The sequence below is a fragment of the Neofelis nebulosa genome, chromosome 7 (genome assembly GCF_028018385.1).
Source record: "Neofelis nebulosa isolate mNeoNeb1 chromosome 7, mNeoNeb1.pri, whole genome shotgun sequence".
In the NCBI taxonomy this organism is placed as follows: Eukaryota; Metazoa; Chordata; class Mammalia; order Carnivora; family Felidae; genus Neofelis; species Neofelis nebulosa.
In genome coordinates, this window is record NC_080788.1 from 20,701,864 (window position 1) to 20,729,736 (window position 27,873).

A 27,873-nucleotide genomic window follows, 5' to 3' on the forward strand; every position below is an offset into this window, starting at 1 on the left:
AACTACTCAAGGCAAAAGCAGTCATAATGATATATAAAGGAATGGGCATGGTTAATGTTCAGTAAAACTGGACAAGAAACTGAACAGATTTCAGGCCTCTTATCATAAATTCAGTTTCCCTACCAGGCAAAGATAGAAACATTTAAGCTGTTGCTGCTCATGGGTGCTTATGGTCTCAAAAGGATAAAATATGGTGAAAGTACAATTCTTTGATTCTCTTCCATCCAAAAGCTATAACTGTATATGTGTGTGCACAAATACATGAGATTGTATATATTCTCTTTAATCCCTTCCCTCACCACCATAATAAAAAACATTATCTGGACATTTTCTCATGTAAGCGTGTAAAAGTCAGCTATCTTTGGGCACACCTACAAAGTGTTTATTGTAAAAATACAAGAGAAAAAAATGGACTAATTTGGTTTCTTTTGAAAATCCCTTGGGAAGGCAACCATGTTAGTCATTTAGTAAGTCCAGTACAGAGCATATGATTGTGAAGAATAATAATCATTCTGCCACTGGCAATTTTGATTACTGAACACAATGCTAAAAATTTTTACACATGCTATCCTTATTCTTCTCCCCATTTAAAAAAAAGATTTTTACTCTATGTAGCTCATATAGCTATTACATACTTTAATCCTTTCACCCCTTAATCCTCATTTAATCTTAGAAGTAAGTATATATTTAATGCTTGTCACCAGTGCTCTCTATGTGTCTCTTATTTTGATTGTCAGAAAGTCATTTTCTATTAGATTCTTAAGGAAGATCATGAAAACGGTATTCTCTGTTTTTGCATGTTTATTAGCTCATGTGTGCCTTTTATGCTTTCCATTCTGTCCATTCTAGTGGATGTAAAATCCTTGGCTTACTGTTTCCTTTGAGTATTTTATTTTATTAAAAAAATTTTTTTTTGAATGTTTATTCATTTTTGAGAGACAGAGACAGAGCACAAGAGGAGGAGGAACAGAGAGAGAGGGAGACAGAATCCAAAGCAGGCTCCAGGCTCTGAGTTGTCAGCACAGAGCCTGACGCAGGGCTCGAACTCACAAACAGTGAGATCATGACCTGAGCTGAAGTCTGACGTTTTACTGACTGAGCCACCCAGGCACCCCATGTTTCTTTTGAGTATTTTAACTGTGTTATCTTTGGCATAACATTTTGCTATCCAAGTGTGATGATAATCTAAGTTTCTTTATAAATTAGGAGCTTTTTTTGCCTAGATGTCAGAGTCTTTTTCCTTAAAATATAATCATTTTATTTGGGTAGATCTTTGGTGTTAGTCTTTCTGAATTGATACTCTCAGATAACTCTCATATCTACAGCAGTGTGCATCCTTTGAGTATGTAGTTTAATTAAAAAAATAATAGTATTGGTTAAGTTTTGTTTGTTTTTGTGTTTTTTTTTTTACCGGTTTTATTGTTCTTTTCCCTTATTTTGGTTTAGTTTTTTAGGGACTCCTGCTGTACATATGTTGTATCTCTATTGCCTATCTTGCAATACTTACTTTCTTTCAGAATTTAAAAAAAAATCATATGCATCATTTCTTTTTTGGTTTTAAAAAGATTTCTCTGTTTTTGCTTTCTTTTTCTCTTACAGTATTTATTTGGTCTTGTGTTCCTATCAAAAATGACTTTCAAATTTATAAATTAGCTCTTGAATTCTGTCAACTCATTTTTGAGTTTTTCTAATTCTTATTTATGTTCTTTCATGCCTTACCTATTTTCCTTATGCCTTTTAGTTTTTTAATAGTAACAGTTTTGGTCGTTTTTTCCTCTTTTTTTTGAACACTCATTCTGGCATCCTTCCCTTTTCTGTAGGGATATTATTCTGCTACTCACTATATTTATAGTAATTTTGTAAGGGATTTGATCCTGTTAACTTTTTTTTTGCTCATTTTATATAAAATTAGTTCTTTTGAGTTCTTTAGAAATTGGCTGTTTTCCTGTGTGTGTTTGTACACGTACTTGCATGTATGTCGGCCAAAAAACCTTACTGCTGCTTTCTGACATTTCCTAGCTATTTGCCTTTTGCACACTTTTATCTGGACCTTCTCTTTTGTCTCTGTTATTCCTGTCCCGCCCAACTTTGATTGCACTGCCAAAAGTTTCTCCACAGTGTTGGGCCCTGTCCAGAAAGGCCTGATAGGTCAGTGTTGAGAATTCCTAGGGGTCACACTGCTCCAGTTGATTCAGGCTCTGCTGCCTGATTCCTTGCTCTCACCCACTATTAGAGCAGGGGAAATCCCTCCCAGTTTCCACTGCTGTTCTCAAATTGTTTTGCCATTCTTTCCAGTGAAGAATACCTATCAGTTATTTGGGGGTTCTTCAGGTCTTAGGTATGTCAGACACTGTATGGCTTTCCTTCCATGTAGGTATTGGGAACACACAAGTCTCATAGCTGGTTGCTTAGCCCTGACTGCTTGTGTTTTATACCTGAAGAGCATTTATTGGTTACCTGGATTTGTTGTAAATGTCTGTGGTTTTTTTGTTTGTTTGTTTATTTATCATGCAGTTGCCCTGCTTGTTTTTATTTGAGAATTCAGGAAGGTTCAGAATCCATGATACTATGGCTGTTTATTTTTCCAGAAGTCTGAGCTGCTAATGGTCAAATTAGTGCTAGTTTAAAAAAAAAGACAGCTTTCTATAAAGGGGAATTCAGTTAAAATTAAATTGAATAATTAATCATATACTTGTTTTAGTTTATTTTTTTTTTGTAATTTTTTTTAATGTTGATTCATTTTTGAGAGAGACAGAGCACGAACAGGGGAGGGGCAGAGAGAAAGGGAGACACAGAATCCGAACCAGGCTTAGGGGCGCCTGGGTGGCGCAGTCGGTTAAGCGTCCGACTTCAGCCAGGTCACGATCTCGCGGTCCGTGAGTTCGAGCCCTGCGTCAGGCTCTGGGCTGATGGCTCGGAGCCTGGAGCCTGTTTCCGATTCTGTGTCTCCCTCTCTCTCTGCCCCTCCCCCGTTCATGCTCTGTCTCTCTCTGTCCCAAAAATAAATAAAAAACGCTGAAAAAAAAAAAATTTAAAAAAAAAGAATCCGAACCAGGCTCCAGGCTCTGAGCTGTCAGCACAGAGCCCAACACAGGGCTTAAACTCACCTGAGCTGAAGTCAGACACTTAACCAGCTGAGTCCGTAGTTTGTTATTGTTGACAAATCACTTTGTGTTAGGCCCTGGCAGGGTTGTTCTTAGCTGGAATATGTAGATGAGTATGTGAATCCCTCCCAGGCTGGGCCTTGATACCCCAGGCTATTTACAGTGCCATTTGTTAAGTAGAAGTGTATATCTCTTCTACTAGTGGAAAAGTGGTTCGGTTTTATGAATGGGATGATGCCGAACTTGGATTTTAATGAACTGAAACTTGCAAGACTGATGAGATGCTAAAGGAATCCTAGGTGTAGAGAGGAGATACAAAATAGAGTTTGCTAATGTATGGCATGCTTAAGCAGGTATTCGTGGTTCTGTGTGTTTAGAGCAAAGACTAGGGTGCTGGGAAGCAAGTTGGAGTTGTATTTCACAATGCTTCATACTAAAGAATTTGAACCTATGGCCAATGGAATGACAGGATTAGATTGTTTTACAGTGGTAACTCTTCATGGATGGCTGGGTGGTTCCATTGGTTAAGCATCCACCTCTTGATTTTGGCTCAGGTCATGATCTCACGGTTTGTAGAATTGAGCCCTACGTTGGGCTCTATACTATCTGTACAGAGACTGCTTGGCATTCATTCATTCTCTCTCTCTCTCTCTCTCTCTCTCTCTCTCTCTCCCCCCCCCTCCTTTTTCCCCTCCCCCTCCTCATGCTGACATGCATTCTCTCTTTCTCTCTCTCAAAATAAATAAACTTTAAAAAAATGATAACCCTTCAAACATGAGGGAAGGTAAATTGTAAGTAGGTGGAGGTAAGAAACCTATTGAGAAGGTCAAATAAGACAATGGTGAAGGTAGAGGGAAGGGGAAGTGTGGAATAGTTGAAACCTTTGAATTTTTTTTCTTTATTTATTTTGAGAGAGAGGGAGAATGCGCATGCCTGAGCAGGGGAAGGGCAGAGAGAGGGTCCCAAGAAGGTTCCATGCTGTCATCACAGAGCCTGATGTGGGGATCTATCTCATGAACTGTGAGATCAGGACCTGAGCCAAAATCAGAAGTCGGACACTTAACCAACCAAGCCACCCTGGTACCTCAGAGAGCTTTGAAGGTTCTTGATTACCAACCTGGTCTGAAGTTCACAAACCATTTAAGGCTGGGGTTCTCAGCCCTGGTTGTCCATTAGAATCACTTTTTAAAAAATGCTTGCCAGCGCCCCTCTTCCGGTTTTATTTAATTGGTATGAGGTGGGGGGTTGTACATCAGCAAGCACTTTGAAACTGTTCTCAAATGATTCTCATCCCCAGTCAGATTTGGGGATCACAGACATCTGGGTAATCATTAAATGAACTGTAGCAAGCACTAATCTAGGAATTCCCTGCCTTACTAAGTGCTGGAGCGGCACAGAAGCAGTGGTGCAGGCCAGGTTTTCGACCCTGGTTCACTGCAGCCAAAAACTACACTTAGACTGGCTCACAAGTAAAACCTTAAGGAAAATATCTTCTCATCTCTTTCTCATCGAAAGTTCCTGATATTTTCAGCATTTCTTTATAATTTTTTTGTGTTATTTTAAAATTTTTAAATGAAAGAATTACCAAGCAAGATGTAAATGAACAATATAAAAGTACATAGAATAAAAGATTAGTCTGGGGCACCTGGGTGGTTCAGTCGGTTGAGTGACTGACTTTGGCTCGGGTCATGATCTCACAGTTTGTGAGTTCGAGCCTGGCATCAGGCTCTGTGCTGACAGCTCGGAGCCTAGAGCCTGCTTTGGATTCTGTGTCTCCCTCTCTCTCTCTGCCCCTCCCCCACTCATGCTCTGTCTCTGTCTCAGAAATAAACATTAAAAAAAAAAAGATTAGTCTGAGCCTCTTCCAAGGAAAAACAAAAAAAGCAGAAGAATAATTTGCTTTAAGTACTTTTCAAATGACTAAGGCATCCTGTTATAAAATCATGATGGGTGAAATATCCATTGAAAGTGTAAAACTGGCCAATGGGTATTCATGTAACAGTACAAAATATTTATTGGTATTCAGATTGTGCATTGCGACTGTTAAACTGATATCAAGTTTTGGTTTAAGATCAAACAATATCCATAATTACCTAAAAGGGCTACTAAAATAACTCTTCCTTTTTTAAATTACATATGTATATGAAACTGGATTTCTTCATGTAATTTACTAAAAAGCAACATGTTACAATTGAATGCATTTTCTTTCATTTTTTTAAATTTCTTATTAGTGAATGTTGGATTTTGTCAAAGTCCTTTTCACGATCTTTGGATATAATCATAAAAATTTTTTCCATTGAAATTTAATAATAGGATATATGATACCAGCGAATTTCCTTATATATCAATCTTGCATTCCTATAATAAATCCCTTTGTCATGGAGTATTTATATGCCCCCTGTTTGCTCTTTTTTGGCTTAATACTTTTTGTATAGATAGATATACATAAATTATGTTGGGCTTTAATGTTTGTAGTGGGGCTCTGTCTTTATGGACAGTCACTATCAGAGTTAGATACCAGTATTCTAGTTGCTTTTTAAAAAAGAGTTTAGAAGCTTTCCTTCATTTTCAGTGCTCTGGATGAGTTATATGGAGCTTTGAGGCTATGAATTCTATGAAATCATCCTATGAATTCTCTTATGAATTCTTCCATGAAGTTGGTGGAATTCTCCTATGAAATCATCTTGTTCCTGGTGCTTTTTTTGTGGGATAATTCCCTCATAATGTTCTCTATTTCTTCTCCAGAAATTACATTGTTTAAATTGCATTTTTAATTTCTGATGGAGTCATTTCAATAATTGTGTATTTCCCTAGGGAATTGTCTGGTTCGTGTAGGTTTTCAGATGTATTTGAATTTGTTCTGTAAAGTAGTTTCTTATATTTCTAATGCTGTGCTAACAGGTGTTTCATGCTAATCATTTATTTTTGAAGTTTTAGGCCTGTTTCTGGCTGTTTTGAAATTTGGATATTGTCTGTCTTCAAGTTATAATAAGGGAATGGTTTTGTGTAGTGATTTGTTCTTACATTATTTTGGGAAGATATATAAGGAGACAGATTCAGACAGATGCCATTGTTTTTGGCTAGCTAGATGTTTTCCTGTTTGGTTTTTTTTTTTCCAGCATTAACCATTTTTTGCATTAGCTTTATTGCAATATAATTTGCATACCATCCAATTCACCCTTTAAAGCATACAATTTGATGGTTCTTTGTATATTCACAGAGTTGTATGACCATCACCAGTCATTCCTTCAGTATTTTCATTACCCTAAAAAAGAAATACTGTACCATAAGCTATTACTGCCCAGTCTCTCCATCCTTTCCCATCCCTTGTTTTAGACAACACCACGTACAGATTTGAATTTGTCTTTTCTGAACATTTCTTGTAAATGGAATTATACTGTATATGGTCTTTTGTGATTGGCTTCTCTCACAGCATGTGCTACTACTTCATTTCCTTTTACTGCAAATACTATTCCATTGTATGGATGTACACATTTTTATTTATCCATTTGGATAAATAAACATTATCCATGTTGATGGATATTTGGGTTGTTTTTCCCTTTTTGGCTATTATAAATGATGAGGCTGTGAACATTTGGGTTTAAGTCTTTGTATGGGCATATGTTTTCATTTTGGGGGGGTATATACCTACAAGTGGAATTACTGGTGTTTATTCTTTTTTAAGGAGTTTTTCTTTGTTCGTTCTTGTTACTTCATTAGGCTTTGGAGTAGGAAGGGGGGTAGGTCATGACATATGCCTAGTCTGTGGTGGATATAGTCTCCTCTCTTGTGGACTAGATAGCCTATCTCCTCAGGTGGTTTAGATTGTAGTACATAGTGTAATACAGTGTTATATGAAAACATACTCCTCTGCTTTAGTGATTCTGGAACCCTAGGAAAATATTTGATGTTTCTTTAGACAACTCTGAATACTTTGTTTAATTTCAAGGGAATGGTGTGGATTTCTTTAAGATTAATTTTTTAATAACTTGGAAATATTTTGAATTTCTTTTTTGTATTGGCATGGCTTTAGTCATTGTGACTAAGATTTTCAGTTCATTTAGAAGTATGTCATGTGTTATTTCCTTTAATTAAAAACATATTTTAAAAGGTTTGATATGGTTCTACTTTCTGTTGTGCATGTAAGACATGATTATAATGTACTACTTCCTAAAGATATTTTTAGCATAATTGAGGGAAGGTGAAATAACATATTTGATTTTCACAGGTGTTGATTTATTATACAAAATGGCATCAGATGTTTATACTAATTGTTTATTCTATAAGTTAGTTGCCAGTGTTTGTGATGGTCACACTAGTATACTGCCAATACCTTCAGGAACCCTTTTGATAATCAAAAATAAATTCCAGGATTTCAGTGTTGAGAATTTTTAAATGTATTTTAGTACTTAAAAAGCACTCATGTAATTGTCAGTTTTTAATATTCTTTTATGTCCAGCATTTATTAGAACATGCATTCCCATACCAGGATAGATGATTCTGATACGAATCTACCCAAGTGTTTGGATCATAGGTGTAAGGTGTAATAAGATTGTAATTTTTATATCTAAACTTTTTTAGATTATAGAGTGTGATAGAATGAATAGTTATTTTTCGTACTGGCATTGTTTTCCTATAATTATTACTTTAGGCTCCTGGATTTGGATTTGGAATTGCAATATCTGGTGGAAGAGATAACCCTCATTTTCAGAGTGGGGAAACGTCAATAGTAATCTCAGATGTTCTGAAAGGGGGACCTGCTGAAGGACAGCTACAGTAAGTGCATTTGCTCTTTTGGGTGCCTATGTTACAAGCACCGTTACTACCCTTGGTCACTGGCACATAGCGCTAGTGCATTCTTTAATATATATTGCCATTTATGTCTATCATAAACAGAAAGCTAGTCACTGTAAAAGTAAAAATGGTGAAAAAAAAACTTGCCACGCAGTTTGGCGTGGAATTTAGCCTTCAGGAACCTCTTACCCTTAATCTTGTCCTTTTTTTTCAGTTAAGATAAGCAAGAGAAAGAGAGGCAAAAGATTACCGGCTAGTAAAAAGTGAGCATGTAATCAGGATTGAAAGAAAATTGGAGTGAGAAGGACTTTATTTTTTAAAAGGGAGTAACTTTTCCAGCTATGCCCTGTAATTGTACTACCAAAAATCATTTTTTGTATTGTGGTACCTGTTTACTCTTATGTAAAAACAAAAGATTTAAAAAACATTAATGACCTGTGATTAGTGACTTCCTAAATGTTGTTGTAGGAGATGGGAAAGTAAATCATTTGACATTATTGTAACATTATCTGAAAGTATCCACAAAATAGTGGAACTATCCATCTTGAAAGTATATTCATAAACCTGTCTGTATGTTTTTTTCTAATATGTCATTTTGGTGGCCTTTTTTTCCTTAGGGAAAATGACCGAGTTGCGATGGTTAATGGAGTTTCAATGGATAATGTTGAACATGCTTTTGCTGTTCAGCAACTAAGAAAAAGTGGGAAGAATGCAAAAATTGTAAGTATCTTTTACCTTTACTTTAGTAAGAGTATCAATTTTATCATTGAAATGTTTCTGGTGTTTGAATTCCTCTTTCCCCTTTAAGAAAACTTTGAAAACTGGATCAGTACTTATAAAGTTAGCTTACAAAAGTGTTTCTTCTAATACTGGTGGTATGTTTTATCACAGAAAATATATTTTCTCAAAGTTTAGATACTAGGATTTTTTTTCGATTGAAAAAGAAAGGCAGTGATTGAAAGGTGAAAGGTCACTGACCTCTTTATGGCTTAATGTTCCCTTCTCTTTTAAGTTCTAAAGTTAGACTGAATCTTGGCATATAGTCTGTTTGAAATATTTAGCCCTGTTTTCTGTTACAGGATTTGTTTAATGGGCAAGTTTTACATTGTCCCTTGAACACATACATCATCAACCACTTTCCTTGTTACTGTGATACAGTTTGAGGAGAGAGAAAGTGGTAAGATTTTCTTTGTAGAGTTGTTGAGGGTGCATTTTAATGTTACTGTTTTAGTATATGGCTAGAATCTTTCTTCTATTTCATTATTTCTCTAAGTCCACTTTTTTTTTTTTTTTTAAAGTTCAGTTAACTCTTGATAACTGGTCTCCAATCACAGTTAAAACTAAGCAGATGTGGCACAGCCTAGATTTAATGTAACAGTTCTGTTTAAAATCATATCCATGTTTAGGAACACAGTAGCTACTTTACCCACTTTGCTCCTTCCCCCATTCTGCCCATCTAGCCTCTGAAAGGACTTATTAAGGCACTGCTTTAAGCCCTTAGTTCAGGTATAAAGAACAGGAAGAGGAGGCTGGGTAGGCAGCTAGATGGATTGTCCTGCCTTGTCTGTTGAGAACTTTGCTACTTCCCAGCAGACACTCAGAACCACAGTGGACCCAACAGAAGGGAGAGGGCTGGAAGTGAGGGGAAGGCCTGCCCTGTTTTGACTTTGGGGATTGGGTGAGAGCTAGGAGGTGTATTCCCTGAGACTGTGCACTTCACAGTTGCTAAGCCCTCTTCCATCGTCTAGGCTGCTGTGCCATATGGTTTATTTCTGCACCAGTATCTTTGCTGATGAGGCGAGAGTTTTCTCAGATTGCAGTAGACCCACTATTTAGTTACTGCATTCCAAATGACAGACATCTTCTTTTGGGTATATATTTTCACAACTTCATTGTAGTCCTATTTTTACACGTATAGTGTTATTTTTAAATCACAGTTCATATACTTACTGGCTAGTGTGTGGTAGAGTTTTTAAAGTTTTTATAACATGAGATTGTAATATTTATAGAAGCAAATTGCTAATTTTTATAAATTGAGTAAGTTTTAGCATTCTTGCCTTAGCTGCTGATGTTGAACATTGTTACTATTTTTCAGTATTTTTCAACTGCATATTCAAAGGTGAGCACCTTAGGTAAATTGGGTGTTTTCTTCCTGTATCTGAGGTTGTGAGCTTCACCTGTAACCTCAACGTTTTAAGCTCTGTTCCTCTGAAATGTTGAGCTGTTTTGTTCACCATGCAAAATATTCAATATACATATTCCACATTGATAATGCATCTAAGAAAGTTGTATTTCTGCACTATAGACTTCTCCCCATAGAAATCATTTTATGAGAAGTAGGTCCAAAACCTGTAGTGTATTTGAAATAGGAAAAGGATTTGGGGCAGCTCAAGGATGGATTTTGCTCTGATTGTACTTAGCTACGTGACTTGGAGAGGCAGAATAAAACCCCAGTGTCTTACAATGTGGTCTTTCATTGTGAGGTGTCTTTCTAAACTCTTAACGCATCCCCAGCCAGAACCAAAACCTCAAGGTCATTATATACATTGTTTTTGCTTTGTTTAGTTTTGTTTTTTTCATTTCTGAATAATCAGCTCTTCTTCCTTCCTCCCCAATCTACCAATCTGTTTTCCTCCCTGTGTTCTTACATTAAGGTGGTTGGTTGTTTATGTGATTTTCTTTCCATTAACCAAAAGCTCCCTGGGTATTAAATAAACTGTTTCTTTTCTGTTAAAGTGTTAGAAGTCCTTTGATAATATAACTATCATAAATAGGTTTAGTTTAGTTTAACAATAAGTGAAGTTAGAAGTAGTTTATGACACAGTGAGCGTGTATAATTTTTACTAAAATTCTGAACATCTTTAAAAAGCATTATGAAGTGTGTGAGCAGAAACACCTCCTAGAGATAATGTCTGTGAGCACTTCAGTGTATCTCCATGTGGTTATGTAGCATTTCACTGTGTGTACGTGCTTATCTAACCCATTCATTGGTGGGCATTTCAGTGTCCAGTTTCCACAAGTATTAAAAAAAAAATACTGTGTTGAAGATCATTGTGTTTCTGCCTACTTGTTCAGTTACTTTTTAGGAATAACTTCTTGGGAGTGGCTTCTCAGTCAGAGGGCATGAATGATATACGTATCACCAGCCCTTCAGAAAGATGATAGGGCATTGAGAGTCCAATTTCAGCAACACTTTTTAAATCTTTGCCAAACAGACTGACGTAGTATTTCAAATGAACTATTTTACAGTACAAATGAGTTTGGTCATGTTGTAGTGTACATACTGCCCATTTGTGTTTCTTCTTTGCTTATTCCTTAGCATTTATATGGTGATGATTGTTGTGCTAGGGTGTAGTATATATTAGGATTATTAGCCTCTTATCATATATACGGCATATATTGTGTGCCCATTTGTTTTTTTGAGTATAGGTTGTTTATGGTGATTGTTTTGGAGGGGTTTGTTTTTATATCACTTTGTTTCAACATTGAAATGTTTTCATTTTTATGTTGTCATGTCTGTCAGATATTCACTTGGTTGGTTCTGTCTTTGGTGTCAGGCTTATAAAAGCCTTTTAACCTTTTACCAGTTATAAAAGTGTATAACCTATATTTTATGCTAGTACTTGTGTAGAATTCATTGCTTTATTTTACATTTGAATCTTTATGTCAGCTAAACTGTCTTGAAGTAGGCATTTCCCCCTAAGTTTGTTTCAGAGTTTTCAGTGTTAAAATCAAGGATAGTTGCCAAACCTTCTAAATCTCTTCTTGTAAGTATACAACCATTAACGATAATATAAACGGAGAATTGTAACAGGATTGGATATTTTTCAATAAGTTAAGCACTTACTGGTTGCAAATATTTCATTATATGTACAGTTAAATGCATGGCAAGGACCTTCTCTAAACAACTTGAATCTTAATAGGATAGACGGGTACCCACAATCATAACCATAATGCACATCTGAGAATGAGAGGCGTTTCAGGTACAGTAGATTTCCATAGAGGTGGTAGGCACTCTCTTGGGGAAAGACATGGAAAGCTCAGAGTGTTCATCTGGTTACTTTGTTTTTGTTTGTACATAACTAGGGAGGAATTGAAGATTTAAAGTAATACAGCAAAAGTATTGCTTCTAAAACAGTATGTTGGAGATTGAAATAGAGGTGAGACTAAAACGCAGAGAGTCGGGTGGGAATGTTTATAGTAACTGTTACTTGCTAAGGGCCTGAGCTGTGGAAGGACAGGCAGCCTTCTCTCCATTCACAACAGGGCATTGGCTGTCTGACCTTGCCACATATAGGCATCTTGCTGCTGCTTCAGCTTCAGTGTTGTTTCCTCAGAAGGGCCATCTCTGATGACTCTTCGTGGTAGTAGGCAGCAACAAGCACTATTAAGGATACAGCAGCCCTTTGAAGAAAGGGAGGAGATAAGAAAACTTGGAAATGAATAGCAAGACAGAGGAATAGAAGATTAATTAGCAGATTAGTAGTAGAGGACAAATTTGAGGGAGAGATTAAAGTTGTAAGTACCCTGAGGGGGTGTTGTTGATGAGGACAGTCTTGGAGGTGGGTAGGAATAAGAATAAGAACTCATTTGGGAGAATTTCGTTTGTACAGAAAGAGGTTCGACTTGGTCTTTGGACCCTGAAGGAAGGAAGACTAAACAAATAAGGTATTGAAAACCATCTGGAATATAGGGGATGTGAAGTGGCACTGAGCTGTGTAAGTCAGGCTGAGTGATTGGGATCTTGAAGAATAGTTTTGGAATACCTGTGTTAGCAAATTCCATAGAGAGGCAAGAGGTGGAGGAAAGGATTACTGACAAGCAAAAGAATTCTGTAAAGTAAAATGAATTTATGGAGGACCTAATCAGCAAAGTTTGGAAATGCAGCCATCTGAAGGTAAAGATAATACAGGACTGAAGTTTGTCATGGCAGGTGATTGAGAGGTCACAAGAAAGTTATTTAAATATCACAGCATGATGTCTCACACAAACTTGGGAGCAGCACAAGTGAAACCAGGAAAGAATTGGTGAACTGAGAGAACAGAAAATGGAGGAATCATAAAAAAGATGGACATAGAAAAGTTTCAGTAGATCAAGGAGTGTTCCCCAAAAAGATCTTGCAGATCTCTGATGAGATTGAGGGTGTACCAGAATGAGACAGTCAAGTGCAGTCCAGGGATTAAGAGGCCACCCAATCAGAAGGTAATGCTTATAGATCTTGAACTTGCAGAAAGTAAAGGAAATAAATGGCCAGGGAAAATTGAACCACATAGCAGTCATTGAGGAAAGAAAGCCAGAAGAAGGGATTTATACCAACAATAGAAATTGGAGAGATACAGAAACTGAACAGTTTATATTGGTAAAGTATTAGCTCCAACTTAAGAAGTTGAATGTTAATGTGGAGGAGGTACAGTAAATTTATCCATTAAGAGTTTTAGTAGGATAGTTGTGGGCCTTGATACTGATGGATTCTGAAAATTTGAAGGAGTCAAGTTGGGCTTACAAGTTTGCAATGGTCTTGGTAGCAACTAACGGTGTATTTGATGGTATTAGAGTACAGTGCCCCATCCTTTATCCAAATCACTAACAATTGCTAGTTTCTCTTTAAGCTTGTGATTATTACACCTAAACAATCTTTCTAAATTAAGTAACTAAGGACTTTATTAGGCTCACTATTCCAAATTTGGTTCTTAGATCTGTTTGTCAAGAGAGCAGAAAACATAACCATTATGGAAATGTATTCTCTAGTAATTTCTTACAATTTTTTGTGTATTTTGTCTCTCTGATTCATAATTTATTTGACATAGGACCAGAAAAACGTAATTTTCCTTTCTCTTAAGAACTAAAAGTGTATGTAGAAATCAATCAGCTTTTTTTGTAATCTTTATTTGTAGACCATTAGGAGGAAGAAGAAAGTTCAGATACCAGTTAGTCGTCCTGATCCTGAACCTGTATCTGAAAAAGAAGATGATAGTTATGATGAGGAGGTCCATGATCCGAGAAGCAGCCGTGGAGGTCTGGTCAGTAGAAGGAGTGAGAAGAGTTGGGCAAGGGATAGAAGTGCAAGCAGAGAGAGGAGTTTGTCCCCACGGTCTGATAGGCGATCTGTGGCCTCCAGTCAGCCTGCCAAACCCACCAAAGTCACATTGGTGAAATCCCGGAAAAATGAAGGTATTCTCTACCAACTTGTTTATCATTTTCACATGAAAATGTTAACACTAATTTTGATGAGTGAAATTGCTGCCCTTTCCTATCCTCGTTTTTGTTGTCTTTTGTTATCTTCATTGTTGTGTCCTGTTGCCATAAGTCCTATCCCATTATAGCAGGCTTCAGGGATCATCTACTTTTCTCTTCATGAATTAATTTGGTGCAGCAGATCATACTTCAAATAAATTGTCCAGTAGTTGGATTTTGAATTTCTTGTTGTGGTTAGAATAGCCAAATACAAATTATGCTAACAAATGTCACACCAGTACCAAGCTGAATTTCAGTGTTTTACTTAGCTGTTAGGATCAGTAGTAGCATAACCATTGGAGGAGATCTTGGGGCTTTTTGGGAAGGGGGGCAGACTTCTTTTTAAATGAAGAGATTAAGGGGAAGGAACCCCTGATAGGGCATTTCTGTATAATGCAGGACTTCTTTAAACTGAAGCTAGCCGCTTCCCCTTACCTAATCAAATTTGATAAAAATGAATGCGATCGTGACCTCGTCCTGTGGACATGTCTCTCAAATGCAGGCAAGCATCTGTGACTGATTTTGGTGAAAAGGTGTTCTACTAAGAATATCATGTAGGCTTGCTTTGATCTGCTACACCAGCACCTGACAGACCTTTTTTCTAGTTCTTGCTCCCCACCCCACTCTATGGTGGACATCTCAAACTGTCTACCCTTGCTGTTTCTACTTCATTTTGCCACTCATTCGTCAACCCTCTCTGACCTGGTATCTGTTACACCTTGCTCCCAAAGCTGTTAAAACTAAATAAATCCAGGGGCGCCTGGGTGGCGCAGTCGGTTAAGCGTCCGACTTCAGCCAGGTCACGATCTCGCGGTCCGTGAGTTCGAGCCCCGCGTCAGGCTCTGGGCTGATCGCTCGGCGCCTGGAGCCTGTTTCCGATTCTGTGTCTCCCTCTCTCTCTGCCCCTCCCCCGTTCATGCTCTGTCTCTCTCTGTCCCAAAAATAAATAAATAAAAAAAAAAAAAAAAAAAAAAAAAAAAAAAAAAAAAAAAAAAACTAAATAAATCCAGTAGAAATTTTCAGTCTTTATTTTACTTGCCTTTTCAGTACCATTTTGCATAGTGTTAACCACTTCCTATATTTTGAAATAACGTCTTCTCTTGGCTTCAGTAATACTGTGTTCTTTTGGATCTCTCACCCCCTTACCTATCCTTTGCAGGCTCCTTCTCATCCTACCCTTTAATCTTCCATAGATTTCTATTCTAGAATCTCTTTTTTCCCTCAACGTAACCTCTTTAGGCAATTGCATCTGCTCATTGTCTCAGTTAGCTGCTGCTGATGGCAAAACTTATTTCTCCAGCCCAAGTCTGTGTAGTTGTGCGTGCCAGCTGACTGTTAGGCATATTGACTTCAGTATTTCACGTAGCTCCCTCAGACTTAACACACCTCAAGCAAAACTCCTACCTTCCTCATAAAATTTTTGTGTTTTCTTATGAAGTTGCTCATTAGATATATTCTCATCTACCCAGTTTCTCATGCCAGTTATGGAAAACATTGTACTTACCCTTGACATCTCTTTTTTCCTCACTTCCCTTTACCCAGTTAATATATCGTAACTTCTTCAATACCATTCTTAAATAACCTCCCACTTCTGCCTTTCTCCACTATCACCACCACCTCCCTCATCCATGCTACTGTAATCTTTTTTTCTTTCAGCTTTATTGAGGTGTAATTGACATATATAAATATATAAAGTTATATATATTTAAGGTATATAACATGATTTGATACATGTATACATTATAAAATGATCACAGTCAAGTTTATGACATCGGGCATTTACGTGCATTGACATGTATTTACTTAGTTACCTCAGAGTTACTTTTTTTTTTTTTTTTTTTGGTGCAGTGAATAACTATCATCTCTTAAGTGGACATGAGTCTCAGAAACTAGTCTCTGGATCCCTTCCAGTCAATTCTGCAGACACCTTCACAGAGTTAAAGGATCTTCTGTGACATTTGTTATTCTTTCGCATCTCTCTTAGTTACTCCTCAGTCCTAGCTACCCTAACAGTTATGACTGTTCCTTCATACCTTTTGGGACATTTGTTTGTAACCATTCTGTCTCTACCACCTCCCACCCCACATACACATTCACAGGTGTACCCTAATCCTTCTGGTTTAATAGTATTTCTGCTTTAGTATTTCTTCCTCTCTGGCTCTGTACTGGACACTGAATCCTATATTGCCTTTGTATGAACTCTTCCTCACACTTACATTTGCCCCTACGGACTGTTGCCAGAGTGTAGGGCCTCTGTCTCATTCGCTGCTTTTTAGCCATAGTGCCTGGCGTATAGTTAATATTTACCCAAGGAAACACTTGGAGTTGATGAATATGTGAGGATTACTTTGAAGTAATCTTTGTATTGATTATCTATAACTTTTTAATCTTGAATAAGGACATTTTTGTCATTTGTACTATACTCTTCTGTGATATAACAACCATTTCTCAAGCACATATATTTGACTGCCTAGATCCCCTGAAAAGTCATTTTCTCTTTTCACTCTGATTCTTTTCCTGTTTGAGCACTCTGTGTGTATTTGCCTTAAGTTAAGCTGCAACTTATGGTTTTTTGTTTTTGTCCCCCCCCCCCCCCACCTTTTTTTTAATGCAGTAAGATGCAGAGTCCTTTCCTCTCTCCTGACAGAGCCAGGAGTGTTCCTTTTCCTATTGATGTGCTCTTGTCGTCATTGTTCTGGTTTACAAACACACAAAATTCTGCGGTTTTGCAGGTCCCTGGACAGTTTTCTAGACTCTCCTGGTACTTTCCTCAGTTTTGACCATTTCCTCATCCACAGATAAAATTAATGTTGCCTCACATTTGGATACCTGGTTGGTTAAAAGGAAAGGACTGGCCTTTTTAACTCCTGCCTGTATCTGCACAGCTAGTTGAAGCCTTTGTTCTCACCAACACAGAATGTATATAGTAATGTTCTGCATGTCTCTCTCCATGGTTAGAGGTGTGTAGAATCAGAAGAACTTTTGCTCTGGGAAATTGGGGAAAACAAAACAGTGTATGCTTAGTAATACAAGTCGTCATTAAAATTGTCAACCTTTCCAGAGTTTTTCCAACCTCAAGCAGTTCACTTTTTAGAAGTGTATTCATTAAACCTTCTGAGAAGCTAGTTTAATACAACATAGGAAGAAAATGGTCTTCTCTTCAGGCTTGGGGTTTGTTTTTTTTTTCTTGCCTTCCCCTTTCTGAGTAAAAATTGGAATAAGTATGTCAGTCTTCTGCTTGGCTCATAGACTTTCTTTACTTTCACATTGGCAGTGCACACTTTTTGATGATTAGAGGAAATGACATCTTTGCAGGGTGACCAAGAATAATTTCTTGCTGTTGATCGTACTTAAAAACTCAGTGTGGTGATGATTATTATACTTTTAAAGTGTGCGGTTTATGCTAAAGACATTTAAATATGTTATTTCAGAATATGGTCTTCGATTGGCCAGTCATATATTTGTGAAGGAAATTTCACAAGATAGTTTGGCAGCAAGAGATGGCAATATTCAAGAAGGCGATGTTGTATTAAAGGTATAGTCATATTCTTACATTTTAATGAACTGAAGTAGAAAACAAATTCTAGTGTAACCATATAGTTTCTGCTCATGTTTGAAGCAATTTTGCCAAAATTAAAAATCAATGTTTGGGGCACTGGATGGTTTGTCATTTTTAATGGACAAAAATGATTTGTCTGTTATTACGTGTCAACACTGATATTTTTCTTTAGGCATGGAGTCATTCTGAGCAAATTAATCATTACAAATGAATATCCTTCACTGCTAGGAACTACTTTGTAGGTAGATATGTCTAGTCTTACACAGTAAGTGGTTTTGATAACTACTCTAAATATTATTAAAATGTTTGTTTTGTTTGTTTGCTTATAAGTAATAGAAAGTGACAGGCTTTTGGGGATTGGCTCAGATATTAATTCGGGTTTTCTGACATAGCAACAGCATAGTGAAAATTTTATTTCAGGAAAGAGGAGTACTTTGATATTATGAAAGGACTAATTTTGGTTCTTACAGCAAGCCAAGGAGTAATTTAAATATTCCTGTTTCATAATATTAAGTTAACATTTGTATTTTTATCATTTACTTTCAACTTAGAGGTTTTTTTTTTCTGTTGCAGATAAATGGTACCGTGACAGAAAATATGTCACTGACAGATGCAAAGACATTGATAGAAAGGTCTAAAGGCAAGTTAAAAATGGTAGTTCAGAGAGATGAACGAGCTACCCTATTGAATGTCCCTGATCTTTCTGACAGTATCCATTCTGCTAATGCTTCTGAGAGAGATGGTGAGTATAGTTCTGTTTGGAGAGTCCCTTTAAGTAACCTGTTAAAGTAGTAGGAAGATTTGATATGTTTGAATGAAATAATTTTCTACAAGCCAGACACCTTCAGAACCTAAGAATTACAAATATATATACTGGGAGTGGAGGGCTTAATTTTAATTACATTTTTCCTAGTTTTATTGAGAAATGTGGAAGTTTAAGGTACACAGCATGATGGTTTGATTTACATCTATTGTGAAATGATCACCACAATATGTTTAGTTAATGTCTTTTATCTTCTCCTGTAGATAAAAGAAAAAAAAAAGATTTTTCCATGTGATGAGAACTCTTAGGATCTAGTCTCTTAACTTCATATATCCTATAGCAGTGTTAGCTATTATCATCTATTGTACATTTCTTCCCTGGTGCTCATTTATTTTATAACTGAAAGTCTGGACCTTCCTCCAGTTTCCTTTTGCCCCTCCCCCCACCCTCTCTGGTAACCACAAATCTGATTTCTTTTTCTGTGAGTTTGGTGGTTGTGTGGGTTTGTATTTTTGCTTTTTGTGGGTTGTTTTCTGGGTTTTTTTTGTCTTTCTCTGACTTATTTACCATATGCCTTCGAGGTCCACATCCATGTTGTCACTGTCCTTTTTGTTTTGTAGGCAGCTCACCATTATTAATCAGTGGTTGATGAAGTTAATGCTTAAATCAACCATTTTATATGAAATTATATTTAGTAGCTTATATTCATTATCATTGGAGTATCTTACATTTTACATTATTTTACTATGATCATTTCATGGGAAAATAAAAAGCACCCTTTTACTTAACAGACATTTCAGAAATTCAGTCACTGGCATCAGATCATTCTGGTCGATCACATGACAGACCTCCCCGCCACAGCCGGTCACGATCACCTGACCAACGGTCAGAGCCTTCTGATCATTCCAGACACTCTCCACAGCAGCCCAGCAGTGGCAGGTAATCACACTCTGTTGTTAAAATAGTTACGTGTGCTTGATACATGTTTCTGGTATTGCTTACAAATAAAACTAGAAGATAGATTTTCTTTTATTAAGATTAGGTTGGAAGTTTTTTTTGTTTTTTTTTTAATTAATTTAGGGATTACCTAGAAAAACATAGGTCAGTTAATCTTCTTAAAGGGTGAAGTGGTAAATATTTTAAGTATGTAAGCCATATAATTTCTTATCACTACTCTGTAGCACAGAAGTGTAACTGTAGATAATATGTAAATGAACAGACAGGGTAGTGTTCCAATAAAACTTTATGAAAAACACTTGGCCATACAGCTGCAGTTTGCTGATCCCCACTGCATAAGAAGATGCTGGCCAGCTAAAAGAATATACTGCTTGGGAAAGTTAAACATATTAGCAGCCCTTTCCTAGACACTTTAACCCGGACTTTGTTTTCCCTCTTAAAAAAACACTGTCTGGTATTTATGCCAAAGAGTCTGGTATGTTAGTAGTATGTGACTTACCTGAGTTTATGTGGTCTTTGGGGTTGCATATACAGTTGAGAATCTGAAAATTATGACCCTTATTTCTAGAATAGTACACATGTACACATAAACATTTGGCATTTTACATAGAATTTGTGGATATTCCCAGGGCTCTGTAGGCCACCAACTGATTTATGGTTCTGTAATAATCCATATGAAGATCTTCTGGAGGCACTTGAAAATTTGAGCTGAACATTTTAGGGTTAGAGATTAATTTGGGACTTACTTGCATGGAGGTGTTAGCTCAAGCCATAGAAGTCATTAAAGTTACTAAGAAAAACAATGTGGAGGGAAGGCCAAGATAATTAGACTGGAGGCAGTGTATTCTTTGAGGAAGGTGAGGAGGCAAGGAAGTAGTAACCAGAGAAAGGAGGAGTGTGTAGCCAGAAGAAAACTTTTTTGAAGATCATTAAAAACCATAATGATCATTATTTTGCACTGCTGGTTTTAGAGATTTATGAAGCGAATTCTCTTTAAATTTCAAATTTTAGTTTTATAAATTATATTAACTCTGATCTTTATTTTAAGGTTGTAATAATTATTTATTTATTTACTTACTTATTTTAATGTTTATTTTTGAGAGAGAGAGAGACAGAGCACAAGCATGGGAGAGGCAGAGAGAGAGGGAGACACAGAACCTGAAGCAGGCTCCAGGGTCTAAGCTGTCAGCACAGAGCCCGATGCACGGCTCGAACCCACGAACTGTGAGCTCATGACCTGAGTCGAAGTTGGATGCTTAACCAACTGAGCCACCCAGGCGCCCCATAATGATTTTTTTTTTAAATACTATAGTACATCATATGCTATCCTGGCTTATCTTATAACTGATACAACTGATTGTTATTTTTAACTGCTTCAAGTTAATATATTAGTTCTAAAACTCTTCTTGACATAGCATAGATGTTACCTGGGAAAGGATTGCTGCAACCACACACACACACACACACACACACACACACACTGATATAAATCACACCCTTGGATGATTCATGGGAGTAGCTATAATTTTAACACATTTCTCTCACCTAGAAACCATGCTGGTGTCAAGAAATTTGGACATGATTTTCCTTAAAAAAAAGAATCATCTACATTTTGGCCGTTAGTTTTTATTGTGAGCAAATTCTAAATCTTAAAAAGTTTTTTTGATGCGACTTTTTTTCATTTAGATTTCTTAAACACTTGGCATTCGTAACTTAAAAGTTAAAGAGGTTTGTTCTGTTTTGTTTTTTTAAACATTTTAATATAAAATTACGTTGAGGTGTTTTAATTGGGAACCTCAGGTATCCTTATGGGTCACACGAGTTATATGAGATCTTTTAAAAATACAGAATCCTAGGCTCTGTTCTCAGGTGGAGGTGGAGAATACAGTTTGTTTGTTTGTTTGTTTTTAGATTTCTGATATCATCCTCTACTGTGCAGTACCAAATTTGGGAACTTCTGGTTAGGACATGTGGTACATACTAAAGAAAAGATAGTACTTCACATACAGAAGGCCAGAAGTCTTCAGATTATTTCCAAATTCTTGTGCTAAGAATTTAATTTCTGAAAATTCAGTGACCTTCACACATTCAAGATGTACAATAGTACCAGTTGCTTAAAGATTTCATTTTTTCTCCTAAAGTTCATGTTAAAATACAAATAACTGTGGAGTTGTGGAGGATTATCCTGTGTTTTGAGAAACAGTTTAGGTGTTCTTTAAAAGTAAAATTCTAGTAAAAACACCATGGGTTCTGTATTCCATTATTCTCATGACCTACTTGAGTTCTGTGTGATGATCTTTTCTGAGAGAGCAAACGTTGTGGACAGAGCTCTTGAGAAAAGCCCATTAGCTTGTTTCTTCATAAGTAGATGAGCAATGCACCCTTACTGTTATCCAGAACAGGGGTTGGCACACTACAACTTGCAGGCCAAATACAACCTGCTGCTTGATTTTGCAAATAAAGTTTTATTGGAACCAATCCTATAATGGCATAATTGAGAAGTTGCAAGAGAGACTGTATGGCTCACAGAGTCATAAAAGGAAAATGTTTGCCAATCCCTGGTCTAGAATGTTAAAATAGGCGTTATTGAACTAAAAAATTATATATAGAGAGAGAGAATTACTACAGTGATTTTCTTACATCTTGATGCGTGTTGCCAGGTTTGTTTTATATTTTATTCAGTGATGTTTCAGAGCCCCTTCTGGGCCAAGACTTGTTCTAGGAACTCAGGATACTGAGAGAGCCCAAAACTTGTGCCACTGTTTCATGCTCACAAGGTAGCTCTCACAGAGAAGATTCTTTTCACTGATCTCACTGTGGTCCCTACATAACTGAGTGTTTGATTTGCAGGGTATGTTCTAAGCCTCTCTTTGGTCATATAGTTTACTGTCCCTACTACTTACATTTAATTACACCAATCCATTTTATGACTTTTCTCCCTAGAGTGACAACATATGTTTACCTTTTTTGTTCTGTTCTATCAGCTTTATAATAAAGGTGACTGTGGTGCTACTGATTATCATAGCAGGTTCAGTATTGAAAAAATTCTACTGTAGTAAAAGCTGAGACTAATTAAAATAATGTTGAATTGTGGAACATTTGGATTATAAAGATTATGTTTTATATTAGACTCAGTCATTCCATAAACTAAGTTTATTTAAGGCCTAAGTTGTCTAAAGTTTTTAGGGAGTGTATTATAACAAATAGAAAAGGTTTAATTTATATTTAGCATATTCATTTTATAAAAATGGTTGCTTTTGAGGTACTTGCAAGCAGTGTCTTAAAAAGATTGAAACTTTGTAAAATTATCAAATATTCTCATTATTCATTATTTCTCCTGAGAGAAAATGCTCCCCCTAAATTCTGAAAGTTAGTGGTATCAGTATTGATAATGGGTTATGATATAGTAAATATGTGATAGTAAAATTGAATTTTACAAATGAGAAATTTCTAGACAAATCCAAGTGTTGAGCCCCATTAAGCTGATATATTTGGGATAAAAACCTTTTACCTATACAGTCCACCTTTTCTGTCAGCCCTTGACTATACAGGGTTGAATTGAGCTCATGATCTGTTTCTCCAAGAGTGCCAATAAATCCTAATACCTATGCAAATAGGGCATATAATGTATCCGCTTAAATACCTTAGAGAAGTCTTGACTTTTAAAGATCTTTTTTTTCTTTACATATTTTACATTTTCCATTATCTTCCATAATTATTTTATTTGATTCTAGAGGACTGTAAATATTCTTTAATTCTAGAATATATAGTCTCTTTCAGATACTGCTTGGTTCTCTGGAACTTTGCCAGTTGGCTAAAAATTATTGAGACATTTACATGTATCAGTTGTACATTTTTTTTTACTACTGTAAAATGTGGAGAAGTGCCATTTTCTGATTAGCGAATTTCGGGTTTTGTTTCCTGATCTTTGGTTTTAGTTCTTTAAAAACGTTTTATTATCTCCAATTTAATAGATGCTTTATTCAGAACAAGATTTACATGTGATAATATTGGCAATTAATTTGGTATAAGTACTGCTTTATTTTTCATTTGAAGTCCTTCATGTTTGTTTGTTTTTGGTTTCTCCTTTGTGAAAGATAGAAAGGGCCAGGTAGAAGGATAATTCTTGAAGTATCTCAATGAAATTAATTGATCACTTCTTTCCCGTGGATTCTATGCCTTCCAGCTGGACTAAGGGAGTTGGTTGTGAGTTGATGCAGCACAGTGAACTTTCTACAGTAGAGTGAATGTTGAAAGATCTTTTTTTTGCCAGTAATTTTGACATTATCCTGCTGATTCTTACCATATTATATATTTATTGATACCATGTATATGTTCTCAGTATATGGTTATAAATTTTCCCTCAACAAACTAGGCAAGATCCCTGCTGTCCTAGAGCTTTAGGCTTATATCAAAGTGAAAAAAGCAGATAAGTAAGTTTGAAAAATATATTTCACTTTCCATCAGACTAATGGAAATTATTCCGTTAGTGGTAAGTACTATAAAGAAAATGAGGGTAGTACGATAGTGAAGGCGGAGGGGACGATATTAGATAACATGATCAGAGAAGAAGGCTTGTCTAAAGTGACCTCATCTTGAAATGAGTAAGAAAGAGCCCTCCAGATGAAGATTATTGTAGAATAAGAAATAACATGCCGTTTCTCAACTTGTTGGAATAATAGCTGGATGCTGGATCACAAGAGTAAAGGAGACAGTGATTGGAGTTCTAAGAAGTATTTTCTTCTGTTTTGGAAAAAATTGTTTCATGAGAGAAAATATGAAAGTTTTTTAAGAAGTTGTTTATTACTTGAATTGGTTTTGGGGTTTTGGGGGTTTTTTTTGTTTTGTTTTTTTGTTTTTTTGCTGAGATTCTTTGTCTAATGTTTCGAAATGAGTGGAATATTGATGACCCATCCTGAACTTCTGTTACTTAAATAAGAGCCAACTTGTTTTCAGTCCTTGGGAATTTTAGGTTACCAGGTTAAAATTCCAATCTGAGATTTTGTTTTTGATATGCTTTCTAAGGAGGCCAGGCCAAGGGAAGACCATAGTTGATGCACTTCTCTAGTAATTAACTAGCAACCCAAGTGTAATAATATGTGTGCTCAATGATTGCTGAATAATTTTAACTCCTAAGAGAATATGAATCTAATGGCATAAAAGCAAGCTTAAATATACTTTATCCCACAATTTAAAAAGTAAAAGTATGAATTTTGTTCATCAGCTCTTACACAAGTACAATATAAAACATAAAATACGATATTTAAAAATAGACTCTCCACTTGGTAATGTATTAAAAATAGTAAATGAATGAAAAATCTTACTTCCAGATAACGATCTTCTCTTGTCCTTGGGAGAGAACCTTAGTAAAAAATGAAGAGAGTGTCACAATATTGATCCCTTGTTATAAATCAACCAGACATTCCACTCAGTCAGAAGATTGTTTGACTCTAAATATTAATCTAAGTACCTGATAATCATTATACCACCAGTGATGGCCTAACAAAGCTATCCTTAAATTTTAAAAAGGTCTCTTAGTCTTTCTCATTATTAAAAATTACACATTTCTGCAAAAATCATACTGTCTGAAATCAGATGCACTAGGTTAGTCATCATCATAATAAATGAACATGTAAGATGGGAGAGAAACTCTGTACAAAATGATAAACTTTATAAAAACAAGTATCTGGATTATTACCTAAAAGCCATTTGCCAAAATGAGCAATATAGATACTCAGATTTTCTTCAAAAGCATATACACACACACATGTATTTCTAGAAAATAGATTATAGTGTGTAAAGAATAAACTTAAGTTGTGGGAAATTAGCTTATAAATATGGCAAAATTGGTGTAAAGTAACTATTTCTCGGCATACTACCCTTAATTTCTGTATTCCAGGACCAGCTTAGAGTCTCTTCTCTGCGTCTCTCTGCCTTTGTCATCCCTAGAATTCTGTATGTGCCATGCAGAGAGAGATCATTAATTTTTTTTTTATTGCTATGAAGGAGGAACTGCAATGTATAAATACCTATTTGTTTCCATATAAAATTTAGAAAATTAACAGTGGTTGCAGCATTCTAAATAGTCAGAATGATTTGAGTGTGCCTTTAGTTTTTCTTTCTCAGGTGTCTTCCAACCCTCCATGCTGACCTATTCTGTCAATGGAGAAAAACTGTGGGGTATGGTTAGGTTAGTTTCTTAACATGTCTTTATTGTTAACTATGGCTGAGATAGTCCAGTAGCCTCTAAAGGAATTAGTACCTAGTTTTTGTTTTCATCCTAAGTTCTGAAGGTCTTGCCTCCCTTTATGCAATAAATGAGTTTCTGAAAAGAAAGTATAACTTTATTTTTTAGGATGAGTCATTTAGTATGTAATGGGAATTTGGAATTGGTGTGATAAAAGGATGTTTTACTGGAGTGACTATTCACCCTCAAGTTTATTTCCTATATTAAGGTCATTTTTAAAATAAGGCATTACTGAACAGTCATTTGGGAAGGTGTTTGGGAGCCAGAAGTATGAAAGAAAGCTTCATGAAGAATGGGCCATCTGGCATGTTTTGTCAGACAGGGTCCAATCAAGACAGCAAGTCAAGCTTGGAGTGAACCTAGCAAGTTTAATGTAAATAGATTAAATAGAAAAGGATTAGAGTAACAAAGGATTAGCTAGTAAGAAGCTGAGAGAACTCTAAATATCAGAATCAGGTATGAGGAGCAGCCACTACCCCTGGTGCTGATATGGAGTGCCCAAGGAAGAGGCTCCCCCACCCATCCCTAGGGTGAGAGCCAGCCTGCTTGGAGAGGGCACGCCCATGGCTTACTGAATGGCAGAGAATTTGGCTGTGGTGTGTTCTCAGAAGAACTTGGCAGGAAGTTTTCCCTCTAAAATGTTTGGAAAAGGAGTTCATGGGCAAGTGTCTTATTAGATAGAGACCTTGCACACAACTATCCTAGGGAGTCACTGGGGGAAACTGCTGACTGCTATGTGCTGGAGGGGCCTGCTGAGGAGACACACCCCAGAACCCACAGGGGGAGCCCCTGACCAAGCTGCCTGTCCTCTGCCCTCTGCCCATAGGCCTTAACAGTTGTGATTTTACACCTGAAGTTTTTCACTTAAAACAAGTTGTTGCTCCTTGCTGATCTGACAGTGTGTATGTTAGTCTGCCACCCTATTTACACAGTTAACTGGGTAAGACTTAAAGAAGGCTCTGTTTACAATGAGTTCATTTACGTGAACTGTAAAAGCTCTTCAGAGACTGTTTCACTTTGTCTAACAGCTGTCTTCCATAGGGTTTTTAATCAACCCAAAATTTCTAGACCAGTGGATCACTACCATTAGATTGATGTACAAATGAAAAATCCAGAAAATAAACCCCATATCCTATCCTCCAGGAGAAAACAAAAATGCTCTTAAGAGGATCTTGAGGTCCAGGGGCGCCTGGGTGGCTCAGTCGGTTAAGCATCTGACTTTGGCTCAGGTCATGATCTCACGATTTGTGGGTTTGTGAGTTCGAGCCCCGCGTCGGACTCTGTGCTGACTGCTTGGAGCCTGGAGCCTGCTTCAAATTCTGTATCTCCCTCTGTCTCTGCCCCTTCCCTGCTCGTGCTCTGTCTCTCTCTTTCTCTCAAAAATAAATATTAAAAAAAAGGATCTTAAGGTAGAATGTTGAAATGTCTGTCTAGGCTACTTGGAGCCAGAGTGTGTAGATAAACATGAGTCTGACTCAGGACAAAAATGTTTTTTGTACAAAGATAGCCTTCCTCATAATAGCAAAGAAAAAAATGTTTTATAAAGCTTAGATACCATTTCAGAGCCATGGTAGTATCCTGTATGGAAGATTTGAGGACAGTATATTTTCTTTTAATTGTCACAGCTTTACCAGTTTCTTTCAATAACTGCCACTGATTGTAAACTAATCTGAGGTGTCTAAATTTGGTTTTTGTCTTGCAATAGACTTAGTGGTCACATCTCATAATAGAACTTTTCAAATGATTGGAAAATTTGATGATTCTGTACCTTAACCATGTGTCTGCATTGCCCAGTGTCGTTGCTGCTAGCCACATGTGGCTACTGAGCATTTGAAATGTGGCCAGTCCAAATTGAGATGTACTGTTAAGTTTGAAATAACACATTGGTTTTTAATGACAAAAAAAAGATGTAAATTACCTCTAATAATTTATGTTGATTACATAATGAAATAATATTTGGATGTAATGGGTTAATAAGTAAAATGTGTTAATTGATTTTATCTCACTTTATTTAATACAGATTCTAGAAAATTTACAATTAACATAGATGATTTGCTTTATAATCCTGCTAACAACGCTGCTCCTACTCTGCATGTATTATTGAATAATGCCTCCATCTTTTGGTAGATAACAGAAATGCACTAAAAAGAACAGTGATTCTCCAAGTATTAGTTGTTATGAAAAATTTAATAGAATATGAATTCTATCTATCTGA

At 36.4% G+C, this 27,873-nt stretch overlaps 1 protein-coding gene across 9 annotated transcripts in view; it reads left to right on the forward strand.

The window, feature by feature from the left end:
- The window catches only part of TJP1 (tight junction protein 1), a 375,977-nt gene that overhangs the window by 305,297 nt on the left and 42,807 nt on the right, over window positions 1-27,873 (forward strand). For all 9 annotated transcript variants that reach the window (XM_058736789.1, XM_058736790.1, XM_058736791.1 and 6 more), the window contains 6 exons: window positions 7,756-7,880; window positions 8,516-8,618; window positions 13,793-14,069; window positions 17,564-17,667; window positions 18,265-18,433; window positions 19,246-19,393. In XM_058736789.1, coding sequence (XP_058592772.1) covers window positions 7,756-7,880; window positions 8,516-8,618; window positions 13,793-14,069; window positions 17,564-17,667; window positions 18,265-18,433; window positions 19,246-19,393 — 926 coding nt within the window. The remainder of the gene's footprint in view (window positions 1-7,755; window positions 7,881-8,515; window positions 8,619-13,792; window positions 14,070-17,563; window positions 17,668-18,264; window positions 18,434-19,245; window positions 19,394-27,873) is intronic.